The sequence below is a fragment of the Lathamus discolor genome, chromosome 9 (genome assembly GCF_037157495.1).
Source record: "Lathamus discolor isolate bLatDis1 chromosome 9, bLatDis1.hap1, whole genome shotgun sequence".
Lineage (NCBI taxonomy): Eukaryota > Metazoa > Chordata > Aves > Psittaciformes > Psittacidae > Lathamus > Lathamus discolor.
Genome location: NC_088892.1, coordinates 14,716,026 through 14,735,035, shown reverse-complemented (window position 1 = coordinate 14,735,035; position 19,010 = coordinate 14,716,026). Strand labels below are relative to the sequence as shown.

The following is a 19,010-nucleotide window of genomic DNA, read 5'->3' as shown; positions in this document are numbered from 1 at the left end:
AGCTTTTAAATAGGCTAATTTAAATAAACTCAGATATAGATTGGATTGCAAACTTCTGCGTAAATAGCAAGTTTTTCCCATTTTTCACCAATACTCTTGAAGTGTAAATATTGTCCTATGCAAGGCTTTAAGCATAAACATCGGGAGTTTTCTAACAGCTGGTCTCTAAAATGTAACAAGAAGGATGACAGAAAATGTATTCACAAGGAGATTATATAATGAACCCTGGTTCTTTGCAGGTTTTACATGATAAAGAGTGTTTATTTAACATCTTAAATTTTCCTTTCAACTTTTTCCACTGAAGTATTTCATTAAAGTCGTCTTTTGTCTGCCTGGTCTCTTCTGAGCTCACTCCGGAGCGCAAACGATTCTTAATGTTTTCAACAAAATGTTATAATACTGGTGATACGTAATTTGGCATTAGTTGCTTTTACCTCATCCTCTTACCCATTTGTCATCATACCACTGTCCTCTCATTCATGATGTTTCCTTCGACTGGGTTTCACATCTGTTCCCCAGCTGTGGGAAAATCACCAGCTGTTGTCAAATTCACCACAAATAGAACCCAGTAACTTGTTTCCTAAATTTGTGGCAGCAATCTTCAGTGTTAGTTAATTAACAAATGTTAATAAAAATGTCTCTTAAAAAAATTAGGAATTTGACAATCTTCCTGATCTGCAGAGCAGATGGGAAATCCCACAAGGAGTTCAGGGGGTGTGGGCAGGTCAGTGTCTAGCCCAACCAGCTGTGGTACAAAGTCTCTACGCCTATCTGGATTTTTATTTTGTGTTATAATGAGGACCACACTGCAGTCCCACCAGGCTCAGGACACTGTGGTGTGCCATGTGCTTAGACAGTTTCCTCCAACTGGAAGTTAGCTTAGCGCTGAAAAAGAAACAAAAAGTCTCACTGGTTAATAAGATCCAGCCCAGTTCTCTGATTAGAATTTATGATCCTCACCATTTAATTAACATATGTAAATATTTTTTGAATAACATTTTATAATCTCGATAAGGCACTTCAGTGCATGAATTATGGTACATTAATTCATGCCTAGTTGCACTGACAGTAGTTGGCCTTCTGCCTTGCTCCTGACAATACAGTCGGCATGAATTAAGGCACCATATTTCACACCTTCATATTTCCTAAGGTGTAGAAACAGATAAAAATAACCAAGAGTGGGTATTTGTGCAGATGCAGGCAATCTGTGATGCGCTTTCCTGCAACTTGTAGATTGGTTTTCAGTGCCAATAATACTAAGACTTGTCAGGTATAGGAAAATGACTTTGCTTTTGATAGTAATAATTATAACTAGGCTAAAGTCACTCCAGTTAGCTTTACACTGGGTGGCTTTGGACTGATGGACAGACCAACTCCACCAATACCTTTCCCTGCATAAGCTTACTGATATCTAGCTGGCTGGTCAGGCTGTGCAGCCAGTACCAGTTCCTTCTTAGCAGTTGTGCTTGCATGAGCTACATTGAAACTTGTCTCTCTTAAACCTGTGTCATCTCCAAATCATTGAACAGATGTCTTCAGATAAGTAGAATATAATACTTATCCTGCCACAAACAAAGATTAAGAAGCAAAACAATTTAACTTTGATGCTCTTCTATTTTAGTACAAGCCCTGCACATAAATACTACTTGGCTGTTGATCCAGTCTCAGAATCCCTTTACCTGTCAGATACCAACACCAGAAAAGTCTACAAAGCAAAATCTCTTGTTGAAACAAAGGATCTGCCCAAAAACGCAGATGTGGTGGCAGGAACGGGTGATCAGTGCCTTCCGTTTGACCAAAGCCACTGTGGAGATGGCGGAAAGGCATCCGAGGCCTCTCTCAACAGTCCAAGAGGTAAGAAAAGAGTATACCTGAAGTACTTGGTGTTGGTCATCTGTCATTTCCCTCTGTTACTTAGAAATTCAGATGCAACTGCATGTACAAAAATGGGTCTTAGTTGATGATTTAACCAGCTATAAGTAAGCCAAATCATTTCATAAAGCTCATTCACATTTTAATACCAGTCCTTTATTAGGGAGTAGCATGAGCAGTAGGCTCCATCCTCTGAAATACTCTTTTCTTCCGTGTCAACACAAGGAAAACTCCTCTTTTATTACCTTTGGATTGTGAGGTGGCAGCATTCAATTAAATTTTTAATCAGATAATATGATTGCAAAGTCCATTTTTTAGATTTTATGCATTCAGGTGATTCCTGTAATGTTAATGGTACTAATACACATTAAATCAGGTCTGTTCAAATCAGACAGCCAGCAAAATCAAGTTTATTTGGAACTCTAGTTTGTCCTTCCTTATTAAATGCACTTTGCAAAGTAAGAGCTTCTCACCTACTGCACCCAAAATTAGTGTTTTGATGCAGCCTTCCTGCCAGAGTACATCCCATATTGTCACAGGCAAAATGCATGTGAAGCCCTGAATCCCCACCAATGCCACAATTAATCCCTTTCAGTGTGCATTAGAACTGTGATAAAATCTCTGGATTTGGTGCTCTAAAGCAGCTGATCATCCTCATCTCCCACCAAAATCCTTGCAACAGAGGGTACTCAACAGCTCCTATGGCAGATCCCTGAGTGGTGTTTAACATGCTTCCCCTGTAGTACACCACTTCATCCTAATGACTAGCTCTAAGGGAGGCTTTTGAGTATTTTTCATGAGCTAATAAAGGATGGCTGTATATCAGTAGGAAATTTGAATGTATATCCAGGCAGAAACATCTCTAAGACAAGCAAATAATCCTGGTTTAAGGCTTAGCAAGAGACACGTTGTAATTAGAGTGACTTTAACATGTCTTTAATGATAGAAGGTAAGTGTGAGGTAGGTACAAATAAATGTTAATCTTCAGGCAGCTAATTAATGTAATGAATCAATTCTAAAAATAGAGGAAAACAAGTTTTCAGATCCTTTAGCAGGGAAATGATCACTGTTTTATTGCTGATTACAATTAGTTATATCTAACTATAATACAATTAGTTGTTCCATCTTATTTTCTTATTGGGGAAGTATGTTGGTGAAAATTTGTAATATGGTACTTACTTTAAAAATACCCATTCATGGCCAGCTTCCTGAACAGAAGGTTGTAGTCATAATGAAATTAAGAGGAATAAAAGTACAATTCATAAGTGCTGGGATAGCCAGCTAATATTAAAAACTTAACTGTTAGCAGACAATGGCTCACATATCAGCAAATTCAGGTAACAGCTCCCACCTACTTTTGATGTATTCATCAGCTCTACATTGCATCAGTTTGAAATTGTCAGATTTGTTATGATTTGGATTTTAATCCCAAGGAACTGTGTATTGCCACATACCCTCTTCATACAGCAAATTGCTGCACTAACCTGTTGTCACCAACAGGCAGAACAATTAGCTGTGTATTATCCTAACAGCCTTGAAAGTACCTGTCCTTGTTTACTCTAAACTGTAAGGGGTTGAATAACCTTGGAAAGTAGTAGGAAGTACTTCCCTGGTACCCATAAATCTATTATTATGAAAGCTAAAAGTCTCACATACTTAAATACTGGTTGAGAGATTCTTTTGGATCACTTATTTTGCTTGTTCTTTGAATAATTGTCAAGTCGGATGTCATCACATTTCTACTGGAATAACATTTAAGCAGGATACAGATATTTTTCCTTGGAGGCAAGAAACGCTGACAAAAATTTTGGCGAGTCCAGAGACTCATCAACAGCTTATCCATGTTTAAAAACTAATAGAACACAAAGCAACAGTGTTATGTAGTATTTTACCTCAAGTAAATTAATTGCTTCAATTTCTCACCTCTGACATTTTACAATGCAGAAATAGGTGCATGATAATGCATATAAAGACAGAGTAATTGCCAAGATGTTACTAGATATAAACACTTGCATTACTCAATGACCAGACAAGAGTAGCATTTATTTTTTAAACTGATGTAGAAAAATCTTTAGCTCCCCCCACCTCCTGTTTGTTCTGAATATTCCTTTTTTTCCTGTTACAAATGAAAATTAAATCTACCTCTTACTTGGTAGAGTGGTGATACCTAAGAACTGCATTCAGCAGCCATCTCACCTTGGTTAGTTGCAGCTCAAAAGCTGTCATCTCATTTTTGCTACCAGCTGCCTGTGACTCCAAATAAGGACTTATCTGTATGACTCAGTTTGTCCGTTTGCACGATTGGTAAGTGTTACATAGTGGGTATTTCTTGTGAAACTTAATTGTGTTTTGTAGCATCCTTAAAAGTATGTTAATAAGGTGAAATTCAGATACTCTTACTGACTTTTCTAAATGCTGTCTTAACTTTTTTGAACTCAAAACAGTTTTTCTACTTCAGGGGGCACACAGGTAGGTTGGGGGAAAGTCCTAGATTGTTATTTAATGATTTACATCTTTCAGCAACTTTTATTTCTCATTATCTTTGTCAAGACTGCTTTAGCCTAGTGGCGGGGAATTAGCCAGACAGAAAAACATCATGAAGTCACACTAGTCAATTATGATTTGATCCATTTTCCACAAGTTCTATTTTGCAAGTAGTAATCACATATAGCTTTGTTCAGTCTGTTCCCACTTCTCTGTGAAGGACTAGAGATGGGGCTTAGTGAACATTAATCTTGCACTGTTGTATGTTGAGCTGACTTTGAAAGATGCTTTTAAACATGCATGGGTGATGTAGTTGAAATTTGAACTTCAATATATTTTTTACTGCAACTTTAATTCTGTAGAGATCTCAGACTAATGAGTCATGTAATAGATGACCAAGTACTTAAGCAGAATGTGGAATGATACAAGGTGGGGACATAAAATAAGATCTGTGACAAGCTGAACACATTTATTACACAAGATGATATTGAAAATGAAGAAGTAACTTCCCAAGGTATTAATCATTGACTGAATTCCAATCACCTGAACTTTAAAAAGTAACAGATTTTAATTTGGGGGTGGGGAATTCTGTTTGGTGGGTTTGGGGATATATTGATTAAAAGTATTTATGGCACATCTAGTCACCAGCACTATCATTTAAACTATCTGGATTTGTATTTATAACACACTAAGGGACAGTGTCCTGATTTTAACTAGTTATTGAGTATTTGATCAGTAAGAAGCACTAAAATTAATAGACATACCTGGGAGGAGTTCCACTTAGCACTGCAAGGCCAATGCTTTAAAGGCATTAAACACTTCTGAAATCAGTCAGCTTTAGACATGTAAATAGATTTGGCTTCCCAGACTTAATTGACAGAGGCAGTGAGAGGCTGATACAATCAAGTTACCACATTTTCCCTGAGCAAGAGGTTCTCCCAGTCAGTACACTAAGAAAAGTGGTTTAGATCAGGATCTGATTTCAATTAGCTTGTATTTGTGACCAACTCAGAGCATTCACTCAGGACAGCTGTGGTGGAAATGCAAACTAAGTAACTTTTGTGAAAACAATAGGTCACTCCAATGATCGAACCCTCAGCATCAGAAGTGATTTACATTTGGGACACCCAGCACTAAATCCAAGGATTTAAGCATCTGAGGTCCTGCAGTGTCTGCTTTCTGATTCCTGGGTCCAGACTGGACTCTAGAACTAGAAGGCAGACGTGCACACTGTCTGTGCAGGCTGTTTGTACAGTCTAAGCCTTAAGAAGTTAAAAGGGGCACATTGAGTAAAAAGCATTTGAATGCATTGCAGTGACCTCAAAGTAAGCACTAGGGAAATGTAGAAGTTCTGAATCCCATGCATAAAAATACCTTATACACAGCTGCAGGGAAGAACCTTTTTCACTGAGACCCGTGGCCACGAACTAGCAACACAAATGAAAGCTTAAATTAAAAATCAGTTCTGCAGTGTAGTTTTATTCATTTTGCTTGAAATTACTAAGGAAATACCACTAAAAAAGAAAAATCATGGTTTTGAAAATATGTGTGCCTCAATAGCTTACATGTGAAATAATCAGTCTTGTTACTCACCAGCTGCAGCAATACTTCCTAAAGTAAGGAAAGGTGTAAGCACAATTGCTCAGATTAAACCTTTACATTTGTCAAATGGTAGTAGCCTGTTCAGGGCATGCTCCTGCTCAGCTGAAAGATTCCTGTTACCTTCAGTAGGATGTACACCAAATTCCCAATACAGCCTCTTATGAAAACAGGACCCGCTTGGAAATCATTTATTCAGCAATCTTTGCTATTCTGTAAATTCCTAAGATCTTTTCAACCATTCCATACCATTCGAAAAGAAAAGCAGAATGGGGTGAGATGTTTCATTAGCAATATGTAAAGTAAGAAATAGAGAAGCCAGGGTGATTGCAGCATTGAATCACTGTCATGTATGCATCATAGAACAGCAGAAAAAATAATCATCTCATGCCATTTTTGATTCAGCAAAATTTATTACTTATTTTTCTCTTAAGTAGTCTTAGCTACCTATTATTTCAGAAGTCTGGGAATCTCATAGAACATTTAAGGTAAACTTTTTGAACAGCAAGTTTGCCTAAATTTCATCCAACCTTCATGTGAATGCATAACTTTTCTGCTCACCTCTGTCAGCAGTATGACCCCAGTCATCATGTCTCAGACTGGAAGCAGACATTTTCATTTGCAGTCACTAGTTAAAAGTGCTGTATGCTCCAACTCTACTGCTCTGCATCTAAAGAGAACATTGCTATAGAGTGCAAGTACTGGAGTCATGTTCCAGCTGACAAAGAACTGCTGAATATTTTGCCGCTGGTACTGTGACAGTAATGAAGTAAAGATGACAAAGATCACAAAGCAACAGACTGCAAATCACTTGAATCATATTTTGAGTGGTGTATTATGGTAACCTATAAATAACTAATTGCATAAAATTGCTTTAGTAGTTTCTAGATGGCAGCTTTAATTAAAAGCACCGGAGACATTTAGAAGTTTGGAAATGGATGGCATGTAATTTGCCCTTTTACCACCATAAAATGGTAATTAACCAATTTGATGCACTTCTTCCTATTAAAAGTTTTATGAGAATCACAAGTTCCTTCTAAATACAGTTCTTCTTCAGCAGAAGGTGGCATTCTCTTTTATCGGCCCTCACCAGTAGTTTTAGATGTTCTTTCTCAAATTCTTCAGAAGTTTAATTAGAAGTTTTCAGTGTAAAATGCTTATTTGCAAAGTTTTTAGCTAAGAGAAAACTATAAAGTAGAATTTCCATAAGTGGGTAACATATAGCTCTAGCTGTTCTTTGTTGATGCATTCAAAGAGGATTTGTTCCCAAAAAGTCTCTTAGAATGCAACTGCAGACTAAGATGGCAGTGGGGAAAAAAGAAAAGAAAATATCTTAAAGGAGAATTTACTGCATTGTTTTTAATCCATGTTTTTAGTGATATAAGTTTAGCTCCATTAATGTTGAAATGCCAAAATTATTATACCTCTGATCTTTCAGTCTGGAAATCATGCATATATTGAATTTATACCTATGAGAATCACTGACAAGTGATAAGTTTGCTTTCAATTGTTATTTACATTTGTAATCATATATGTATGTGCACTGAGGCAGATCTGTCAATGGAATTAATCCTTTAACCAAAATTACTGCTGAGAACTTGTAACAGTCAGCCTTCTGTTTATCATGGTTGTACCAGCCCATCCACTAAGTATTATTTTGTGCAGAAAAGTTATAAAGAGCAGATTTATTTCTGCCAAGCCTTTCTAGTGATGATAAGTAGTAGCCATGTGTGGTTGCACCAGCAGAGTTCATTTTTAATGTTAGTTAACAGAATTTAAATGGTGCTGATCAAAAGGCCTAAGTGTTATAACTTGTTCAAAGATGTCTGCGCATAAATCTACTGGACATAGATGTTCATAAGAGCAACTGTTTTACATTCACGTATAAAATCTAGTCCCAAGACAGTTCCAGTGACTATAGAAGACTAAAACCAGTCCTTCAGTGCAAGTATGTTACTCAGAAAAAGAGATTGTGCTCAGCCACAAGACTAAATCCTTACACAAGTTTATTTTGTCCTTACTTCAGTGTTTAATAAGTAATCTCACACGCAAGCAAGGTAAGTCTGTCGTTAGTGCAATAGGTAACGTCTGTGATCAAAGACAGCATCTGCTGGGCATACAGTTTAGTGCTACAGTTCCATTAAAAATACACAAATTCAGACTGAGTTTAATACAAACTACGTCTCATGCTCTGTGCAAAGAAAAGATACCCCAAAATGACCTTTTTAACTCACTGGTGGGGTGAACGGTGTTCCTACTTAAACTCAGTGCAATTCATTACCCTCAGCATGTGCATGTTTCCTCTCCAAGTTCCTCGGTGATTAAAGCACAATTGAAGTGCTGCATGTGATTTGATTCTGCATTACACTGTACGTCAGAAAAGGATTAAAAATAAGCTCTTGGAGTACAGATTATGTGAAGCATTATGCACGATGTGACAGGAGCATTAATGAATCCAGCTCTAATAAAGAATAAATTGGGACAGTTTAGCCACAAATCCGCATTTTGTTTTCCAATGGACGCCTTGTACAGGGTATTTGTCAACAAGACATAACTGCTACATATGTTTTTTCAGATAGGTAAGGTCATGTTTTAGTATACATAAGGACTGGAAGCAGTAGTTTCTTGTTGAACACTGGTACTTGAAACTTGCTTATCAAGAAGTATCAGGAATTTCTCATCTTTAGTACAAATACTGAAGACGTGGGCCTGTTAATGACGTCACACTGATGGATGTACTTACCTTGCAGATAGATTGCTTTTCTGCAATGGCTGGAGAGCAAAAGGTACACTATTAACGTTAAAGGATGTTTAGTTTTCTTATATGGTCAGTGTTTGAAACCCATTCAGCAACACGGCTGAGTGGCTTTATTTCATTGCAGCATAATTTTTGATTTTTATATAATGGAGGGTTTGCAGCCAACACAGCCATCTGTTCACAGGGAAATTGTGTAAAACAGAAGATGCATTTGCCGTAGTGATAGATCCTGGCACTGTGTTGTCTATGGCAGGGATCTGATCCAGGGCTGCACTGCCCAGGTGAGAAGCACAGCTCTTTGCTTACAAAGCAGCACCACCCCTCTGCAACCACAGACTAAGACACAGCACATGTGCTTTAGTTCCTCGTCTGAGCCTGAGAGCCATACTGGAAAGCAAATCAAATCCTATCTAATATTGTTCCACAGTAAAATAGCAGTAAAGTTAGAAACACCCCCAACAATCAGAGCTGCATGCACACCACAAGTGTCACGTAGGATGGTCCTTGCTCCTCAGTCCTTCCCTGCCACAGCAGTGCTGCATTGCTTTTTCTTCCCAAAAGGATTCTTGAAGAGATTCTCAGGAGGCTGGGACTGAACCTTCACATATATCTGAAGAGAAAACCCTCTAACAATTTCCTAGCAGCTTTTCCATTTACTGATAATCGTAGAATACCAGGTGGGAAGGGACCTCAAGGATCCAACCCTTCTGATCAATCTCTTAGCATGTTTCATCTTTACAGCATAAAGCTGATCAGAGTAGGAGTGAGCCCAGGCAGGAGGTGGGAACTCCTGAGCATTCAGAGCCCAGCCCTACCTGTGCTATGGTAGGGCCCCAAACTGTGGCAGCCCTTCTCCTTTTCTGAAGAGGAGATTTATCCATGTACAGACAAAACTGCTGCTCATGACTCCGGCCTTTGGTAAGTATTGTCCTGAAAAGCTCTGTAGCTCTGCACCACAGAAGGCACAGTCCTTTCAGTGCAGTTTGCTCTGTTGGCTTCTGCCATGCGCATTCCCTCAGAATAACTTGGGAAAAACCTCATCAGATTTATATATTAATTGCTTATATGATCATTAATAACCAGGCTGGGTTTCTTTTTGCTTTGGTCGGAGTTTTAGGGTGGATGTTTTAGCAGCTCAGTTGTATCAAAAGAGATTTTGCAGTTCACACACCTAGTCTTTGTTTCTGAGGAGGCACTGGCCCTCAGCTCCAGCTGTGTGGGCATCCCTTTTGTGTGTATAGGTCTCCTCAGCGCAAAGTCTCTTTAGTGTGCATGAGGGACAGACAGAGGTACCACGCCTTCCCCAAAGCTGGAACGCCCGGGTCACCCTCCCCAACACTAAAACAAACCCTTTTGCTCCTCAGATGCACTCTTTACCTCGGCTCACCTTCTGCCTTTCAGAGTTATAATTGGATTCTCAGAAGCAGACGACAGCCAGGAGCTTGCCAGTTGCTCTGTAACTTCTGAAAGCTCCATTGCTCTCTAATTAAAGAGTAAAGATCCTCTAAGGGAGCAAAGGAGGCACAATGTATGAGCTGGTGGACTGGCATGGAGTCAAGCCCTAAGATACCGGCTCTTCCTCCAGCCTTTTTATAACCTCCCCAATTCCCACAGCTAATCCATCCAGCCCTTCCAGGTGATTTCAATCCCACAGGTGACATCTGTCCTGGAGAACTGGATATTTCAGTGATCAGCCATTTTACATAATGAAGTCATGTAGCTTAATCCTGTACCCTGCAGCACTTCAGCAATCCATGAGCATTTTTTGTCCTGGATGGAGAGGGTGACAGGGTGGTGAATAGCCCTCTTCTAACAGCAGGAGGTATTGTGCTGTATATTATTATAAAGAAAATTAATTCTTTAAACTGTTAATTTTTTTTTATAACCAAATGAATATAGGGAATTAACAGTTTAAAGAATTAATTTTCAACACTGTGCTGATCGATGTCCTCTCAGCTGGACATAATAGGAGCGCTAGACACTAAAATTAACTGCTGTGGCCTTTGGATGCTTTTTGTGATGATACCCTCAGACATTTGCGTGGTGCCTAAACATCACCTGTGGCAATGAGGCACTTATGGATGGGAACTGGGCAGTGGGGGACACGATGGTAGGGTGTACCCAAAAGCCTGTCCCCCTGCAAGTCCTCACAGCCTCAGTGCCTCCCTCTCAGCCCATGTATGACACGGAAACCCTCCATCAGAGGAGGTGACCCTTCTCTAGCACAGGGCAGAGTTGAGCCCCTGCTGATCTCCTGCTTGTGGTGTGGACATTACTCCTGCTTTCTGTTAGAAGTGGTCATGGGCAGTTTGTCTTGGGACCCTGCCACTGGGTGTTAACACTGTAAGAGAAAGTGTATGACACTCAAATGTGTATGCAATTCAGACTTAGTCCCCAGGCATTTCCAACTGCCGGGCACAGATTTATTTAGCGGGCTGGGGAGACAGTACCCCCCTTCTCCCAGTCCTATGGGAGATGTATGTTCCCCCTAAGGGCCGCCTCATCCTGCTCCTGCCCCCCAGACTGCTTACTCTCACTTGCTTCCAGTTACAAGTGCTTATATTAGAAGAAATAGAAGAAAATGGGGCTGGGAGGTGAGGGAATTCAGTTTGAGGTTTCTTTTCTTTTTTAATGCTGTGTGGAATTGCTGTGAGAGAACCTAAACCGGCATGCAGACAGGTGTTTTGTAAACTCAGAGTACATGCAGTCTTTGGTTGTGCTAGATGCAGGGGACAAAAATCAAGAACTATATAAGCCACTGTCCAAATCATATGTTCAAGTCCTCTGCCTTTCATTTCTGTGTAGCAGAACATAAATTCATTATTAAAATAGTTTGGTTTTGCACAGCAGCTGCTATAATTGCAAAGTTATGCAACTTTAAATGGGAAATTATAAAGCAGTTTTAAAGGCAAAATATTGAGCTGTTTTGGTAGAAAGGATTTCACAAACCTAACATGAATAGAAGTGCTTTTCTAGCTATATTTTCAACATTTCAGGGAAAAAAAGATCTTTCTTACAGTTCAGGCAATATAGAAGAGTTTAACAAATTGAATGTAGGAAGAACTGGGTAGAAATTGTTGGACTGGGACAGAACAAGGTTGGGCATGAGATGTGACGTGGCTGTACCACACACTGCTAATGCGAGACAGCAAGCCCTCTGTGCCTCAGTTTCCCCACTGAAATACAGAAGATCATGTGCTTTGCATAGCCCTCACGTTTGTTCTAGGGTCCATCTTTCCTGAGCAGTGCAGTGCAATGGTGTTAGAGCTACTGCAGATCCACAGGTGGTAGAACTGCACTAGTTCCTGCTGAAACCCACTTTTGTCAAGAGGCTGGTTCTAGTACATGACCGTCCTCTTCGGCAACGCTGCACTGCAATGCATTCTGCAGCACAGACGTTCCTTCTGCCTGCCAAGCAGAGCCCAGTTTGCACCACTTACACGTATAGCACATATCAGGACAAAAGTCTGTCGCTTTCTGGGGCTTCCTTGCTCAGACACTGATAATTCAGAACATACAGTAATGAAAAAAATTTGCCCCTGTGTGAGAATAAAGAAAATGGAAATGAAGAAAACTCAACTGCAAGATAAGTTTTTAGAAAAGCTAGCCTTGCCCCACTTTGTAATGGACATGAAATAGTTATGGAAGAGCTTAATTCTATGTATATAGAATTCTATGTATTTCGAATTGCACTACAAGCAAAGCCTCTGCTGCTTTGTTCTGTTTCTGCCTTATGTTTTCCCTCTTTCTCTGTAAGTCGGAGACAGTCTGATATATGGGTGTTATCTTTCTATATACAGTTTGTATAAGCCTCAGAGAAGTAATGGGCAGAAAAAAAGTCATACTTTTTTTAATCAGTAGATTTTCTAGGAGGAAAGGGAACATTTTAAGCTCATACCTTTTAATCTAGATAATGTCAGTACTAATACTCTTTTTCACCCTTTCCCTTCATCCAGGTATCACTGTAGATAAGCATGGCTTTATTTACTTCGTTGACGGAACCATGATTCGGAAAATTGATGAGAACGGTGTGATCACAACAATAATAGGTTCGAATGGCCTCACATCAACCCAGCCATTGAGCTGTGACTCTGGAATGGACATCACTCAGGTAGACACCTGGTTTTCATGTGTTGTCACTTTTCTAAACATTGTGGAGACAGATAACGTAGGTTCTTGTACAAGGATCGTATATCAGAATATGCTGGATGAACCATAGTTCTGGACTGCACCATATGGAGTGGATCTTCCATTTACATGATTACTCTAAGGTGTACCATATAAATGCAAAACTGTACGTTTGATTTTCTTCTAGGAGATGGCATCTGAATGTGTAGAGGGGCTTATATAAAGAATATTATTTAAAATATTGCTTTAGAAAGTTGCTTGCTATTCTGAGATATTTCATTCAGGGAGTTTATCAGAAGTTTAAAGTGCTTTCCTTTAGTCCAGCATTAAGAACTTATTTGCTTGAACTACTAATGGAGAGAAATGTATGTTCTTTCTGCATCCAAGTCTGTTCTAAATCAAGCAGGAGCATTATGGTAAGGATTTACACAACATCTGTATTGTAGTGAAGCTACTGCATTTCAGTACATTTCTCAAAGTGCCTTTGAGTTCTTATTTCAAGAGCAGTGTAAAAGAAATAGGACTAAAAGACACTTACTGCATCTCTAATTTGTGGTAAATAAGATACAAAGATGAACGTGAAGAAACATAAATGGTACTTTTGACCAGTCAGTGCGCCACATTTACAGGTGGCACAAGTAAGGGATTGGCGCTTGCCAGTAAATGCCTGAATTAATCAGCTTCAAATGGGAGAAAAGCTCTACTTGAAAAAATCTTAAGGCATCCAAGTAACATTCTAAATTTATATTATGGACTGTGTAAGCTAATAACCAGGATCCAGTTAATTGTGCATTTCATTTTCTCCTTGCCCTTTCCTCAGTCCTTCATAATTAGAAAATCACAGTTAAAAAAACACTGTATAACAATGGTGAGAGCTTGTTTCTCATTTCTAAGTAGACTTTGAGTAACAGCAGGTGACTATAATCTTGTATGAAGATTGTATGAATCTTCATGGATACATGAAGAATGTGGGGTCAGCATTTTGGGTAGTTCTTACCAGATTTCACAGGGACAAACAATGGAATCTAATGCTGCTACCACAGAAGCACTCAGGGATTTTATAACTAGAGTCAAAACAGAAAAATGTGTCCATGTTCCATTTCAAATGTCACTACACCTTAAGTATTTGCAAATGTGGGGAGGGGAAGCTCAGCTTCCTTGTTCCAGATTCTGGAATAAACAGGCATTTTTATTCTCTCTCGTCTGGTAGACACATAATTATTCCATGTAAAGCAGAACAGGGTCAACGGCTAAATTGTGCTAAACCTAAGCTTAAACTACTAATTGTCTTATTATTCAGCTTCTGGGTACCTTGGCTTCTGCTCTGGCACCTCTTCTTGCAGGACAGATAGTCCTGCAAGTAACGAGCAGGAGCACACCGCAGTCAGCATTGCTCCTGGCTGGAGGCTCTGACTGTGCTCCATCGCTGCACATCAGTGGGCAGGAGCCATGGTGCTTCATGGAACTTAAACATGCCTGAAGCACATTTACTTGCTTCTTGGATCCATGTAACAACTGCCTCGGGCATCAATAACCAGATTAGGTATCTCTAAGTTGCAGGGAATGGTGCCAGCTGCAGAGTCTGCTCCCTTGCCTTCTCCTTGTAATCTCCATCTCAGGCTGTGCAAACAACTGCTTTACTGGCCATGGAATGTGTGGCCATACACAAGTGTGTATTTGTATTTAAATATTTGCTCATTTTCCTCAATAATAAAATGTTTTACTAAACCTGAAATGGTGAGTTTCAATAGTTTTCAGTTCCTTTAAAAAAAATACAAATACCCTTTAAGAAAAATGTTGCAGTAGGGATTTTTTTCTTAAATTAAAATGAAATTAAAAAGGTAAACTTTGGAGGCTGAAATCAAATATGCCAAGAATTTGTAAGTAGGTTTAAATAGCCCTAAAATCCTGGGTTTTGGTAGATATGCTACTTGCCAGAGACAAGTTTATAGTTTGCCTTACTCTACAACGTAGTTCTAGTGCCATGGAGAAAGGGTTTCTGCAAAATCATACATAAGAAAAATCATCTCATAAACCAAATTATTTTTCATATTGCTCTCGGGATATCAGAATTCAGCTGGGGTAGGGCCTTCTCTTTATGGAAGCAGAAATAAACTTCTTTTTCCATGAACAATACAGGTACTTCCATGCTGCAGCACCTATAGGAAACTATTGCTGCACATTTCTTAAAGCTTTGCCAATGTTTCAGCATTCTGGGAAATCAAGACATGTTCTAGGATATAGATTGAGACAGTCTTCAGATAGATTGTGAATACAGGCCAGTAAATATTCTAAACAACATAATAAATTATGGCATATTGAGGTGTCCCTAAAAAGTGGCCAGTCTCGTTTTCTAAGTGTACATATAGTAATACTTACTGTGTAATTTTTTGTTACTGGGAGATGAAATCACATTGCTTAAAGTATGCTTTTGGTAGCATTTTTTGTTAGGAGGCTTTAGGTTTTGGATGTTCAAGTGAATCTACCTACTGAAATTTTTCACAACATCCAAACTTTAGAGGTTTTTCACATACGCAGTAAAGCCCAGACAAAAAATAAATGCCAAGAATTCATGTTCTGACAAGTATCAAATTTGCACAACAGTCTTCTTCCAAAATTGTTGCTGGTAACCAGAAAACCCTATGAAATAATCACATCCCCTTGAAGTCAGGCATGTTGGGCTGAAATTGTATCAATGAAAATAAGGGGATGATATTTTCACTTAGTCAGAAACAATTGTACATCCTTGCAAGACTTGCTGAGTTTATTCCGGAATGGCATAAACATAAATGAAAAGGGAATTTGTCCTGTGTCCACTTAAATTGGGCTTTGGCTAAATTACAAATGGCATTTACATCAAGAGAATGGGGGTTGCTCGCAATCTGTATGTTTAGAGGGACTTATGTACAAATAGATTCTCAAAGCTAAATTTGTTCTGACAATTAAATCAAAAACTTGCTCAAAATCAGTATTTCTTATTTACCAAAGTACAGAAATGGACTCTTGAAATAAATACACAAAGTAACTGCCCATTGCAAAAAAACCTACCATAAATGACAAGCTTTCACTTTAAGGTGTTCACTTTAATAAATGAATTGATTATGAAAGGGTTTAATCATTTATTTCAATATCAGTTTTGACAGAAACACTTCTTCTTAATCATTCTGTGTTTGTTATTCACCACTTTCTCATTCTTAAGCGTAGTATTCTGCATTCATAGCAGGGAGGGAAGGACAGCTGGGGTTGAAAAGATCGTAAGTTGTGGCAAATATATCACCAAGCTCTGACTAATTACTTTGGTCTCATACTTCATTATGAAGTAGTTAATCTGAATTTAGAAGGAAAAGGACATTCGGTTGAGGTGTTTATATGGTATGCCAGCGTTCTCTGTACTATTTCAGCATGTACAAAATTTGGCTGACTTTTCTTCTCAGTACAGCTGATTTCAGTGTTCTTCAGTTAGTTAATAAGGAGCAAAGCTAAAGAAAATGTTTCTTCAGAGTTAGGTTTATGAATATAGATGTGTATATACTCATCATTGGTGCCAGAATTCTAACAGACAGCAATATTAAAATCAGTTATTCCAGTATCTTTCATTTTGATAAAGCTGGTCATATTTGTTGAAAATGGTGCCTCTGGAACCCTGAATACTGGAACATGAACAAGAGCTAAAATTTAAAGGGAAAACATTTTTTAAGAATATCAAAAGGTGGTGTTGGTCTTCATTTGGTCAGTGATTTTTAATATTCACCTCAGTAATCTGCAGCACCTGGAATGTGAATGCTGACTTTACAGGTGAGTGCCCATGGTGCTCGGTCCTTGGCTTCTTCTAGCTCTGGCTCCCATTCTTCATTTGTTCTGTGGAAGCTCTTTAGTTGTAGGTTTATTGAATGAGTAGTAAACCCATGTCGAACCTTATACTTTTGCATCTGAGCTCGAGGATTGAGCTGTAAGGTCTACTGAATATCTCATTCTGTCAAATTGAAGCTGCTGCATCTCCTGTTTTCTCCATACCCTTTGGATAGGAAGCCTATTGTAGGTACTCTAAATCAAGGACATAAGCTTGGATTTGAAATACTCCTGCTGGCTTCTTGAATTGCTGCACTGCTGACTGCTCTCTAAACTTGCACCAGCAATGACTGGATGAGGGAATAGCATCCTGGCCACATGCTGCAACAGGAGTGCTAAGGGAGAAGACTGGGATGGAGAGGGAAAGAACGACAACAAAGAGGATCATGATTCTGTTTCACTGCCTAATAAATTTGGGGTTGAGCCTGGTCTCCATCAGAGACATCTCTAGGTTTCTCTTTGTCTCAAATGTGCACACTGCTCTAGTGTTTGCTGCAGCTCTGGAGTATACAGGATTTTTTTAGCCTGGTTACGGCTAGCAAATGAGAGCACATTATGTGGGCATGTCTGTCCGTCTGTCAGTATTCTTTCCCTCACAGTAAATCAAAATCTTGGGCCAATTTCAAACAGATTTGTAGAGGAACACCAGCTTTCACAGCAATTAAATTCTTACATGTTCCATAAAAAATATTAATCCAGTTGGAGGAGAGAGACCTAAAATGTGCTTTCAAAAGGAAATATTGCAGCATGAACTTTCTTTTATTAAACTCCAGAGACTCCACTCAGGATCTAATAAATGTCCCATTCACAGAAAAAGCTTCATTTGGTGCTTGGATCTTATTAAACTCCCAAGTCAGTCGGCCATGAGACAGAAGTCCTTAGGAATCCAGACTTCATTAGATCCAGGGTTCATAGAAGTTATATTGATGTTGTGGGAGGTTTTGTGTGAAAGCAAAAACACTTCAGCTCAGCTTGAGTGATAAGCTTCACTGCCTTTCTGCCTCCATTGCTTTGGTGAAAACTGAGGAGAGAATTAGCAGATATTTCTACCATCTTACAATTTCATCCTGTATCTTTCCTCCCATGAGAAATGTGTGGGCTGAATTTCCACTACTCCTTACCCCCGGTCATTTATATCTGTGCGAGTGGTAGCAGTTAGTATTTGGGAACTGTTTAAACCAATCTTGAGCACAGTTGCTGCAAATACAGAGACCAAACATTTGCAAGGGAACAGAAAATGAATCCCAAGAGGTTCCTCTTAGCCTGTAACCATGGCCTTGTTCTCATGCTGATGTCAGTCCCACTAAGCACGAGTCTGTGCCAGAGTAATAGCTCTGGCCTGATTGATGGTGTTAATAACTGTCACTGCTGTGTTCCAAAATGAAAGGTCTGGTTTGAAGACTTTTTCTTGACATTTGCACTTCATCAGCCTTTGTTCAGCAGTTCTCCACATGAGGGAACCATCTATATTGTGCTGCTTCACATAAACTTCAGTGACACTGCAGAATGTTTTGCTCCCTTATAAAAATGTGACAGAATTACTTACGTAGGCAATTTGCTTGCATAGGTCAAATTAAAAGGCAGATTTCTAGAACAGGGTTTAAAGGCGACCCACACGTGGTAAGAATGCCATGTCCTGGACAGCCTACTTTTAATGATGGAGGAGAGAGAACAGCAAGTAATGCTGTTGATGACCTACTTGAAACAGTGAAGTGAGAGACAGAATGCTGGAAAGCAGAAGTAAAGATGAGCAGAATTGCTTGAAAATGTAATATGTATCTCAAAAATGGGAACGCTGACATTGCTCCTGCAGTCACAAGTGCTGCAGGCGCTCCCCACCAGCATCTGCACAGGCACAATATGCTTCAGTGGCATTGTGGAAGCCTTTTGAGCAGAACAAAAAGCTCTCAGGACATGGTGACCTTACTTGAAAGCAACGATGAGGGTCTGCTCATTGGAGCAAATACAGCCTGAACAGAACTTTCACTGGGTACGTTTGGAAGAAGGAGAGGAAAATGTGAAAGACAAGAATATGATCTAATGAATGGGTGGGAAACAGGGAGCGAGCTGCCAGCGTAAAAACCAAACTGATTCAGGGCTGAAGTGCTTTAAAGCCAGGTTGAGAATAAGATACCACAAAGCAACTGCAAGATTACATGGAGCCAATTAGTTAATTAGTATGGCAGGTCAGAGGAAGACACACTATCCCTTTAGGTGTTTCTCTGCATATCTGACAGTATACACTGCATTCATGTAAAAGCGGAAAGCACGAAAGGCTTTCTCACTGGCTTTTTTTTTTAACACTAGGTGCATAATACAC

The 19,010-nt window shown here is 39.2% G+C and overlaps 1 protein-coding gene across 1 annotated transcript in view; it reads left to right on the top strand.

Annotated features, from left to right (window-relative positions):
* The window catches only part of TENM1 (teneurin transmembrane protein 1), a 321,456-nt gene that overhangs the window by 263,791 nt on the left and 38,655 nt on the right, over positions 1-19,010 (top strand). Inside the window, exons 22-23 of the mRNA XM_065689244.1 lie at positions 1,622-1,854; positions 12,670-12,824. Coding sequence (XP_065545316.1) covers positions 1,622-1,854; positions 12,670-12,824 — 388 coding nt within the window. The remainder of the gene's footprint in view (positions 1-1,621; positions 1,855-12,669; positions 12,825-19,010) is intronic.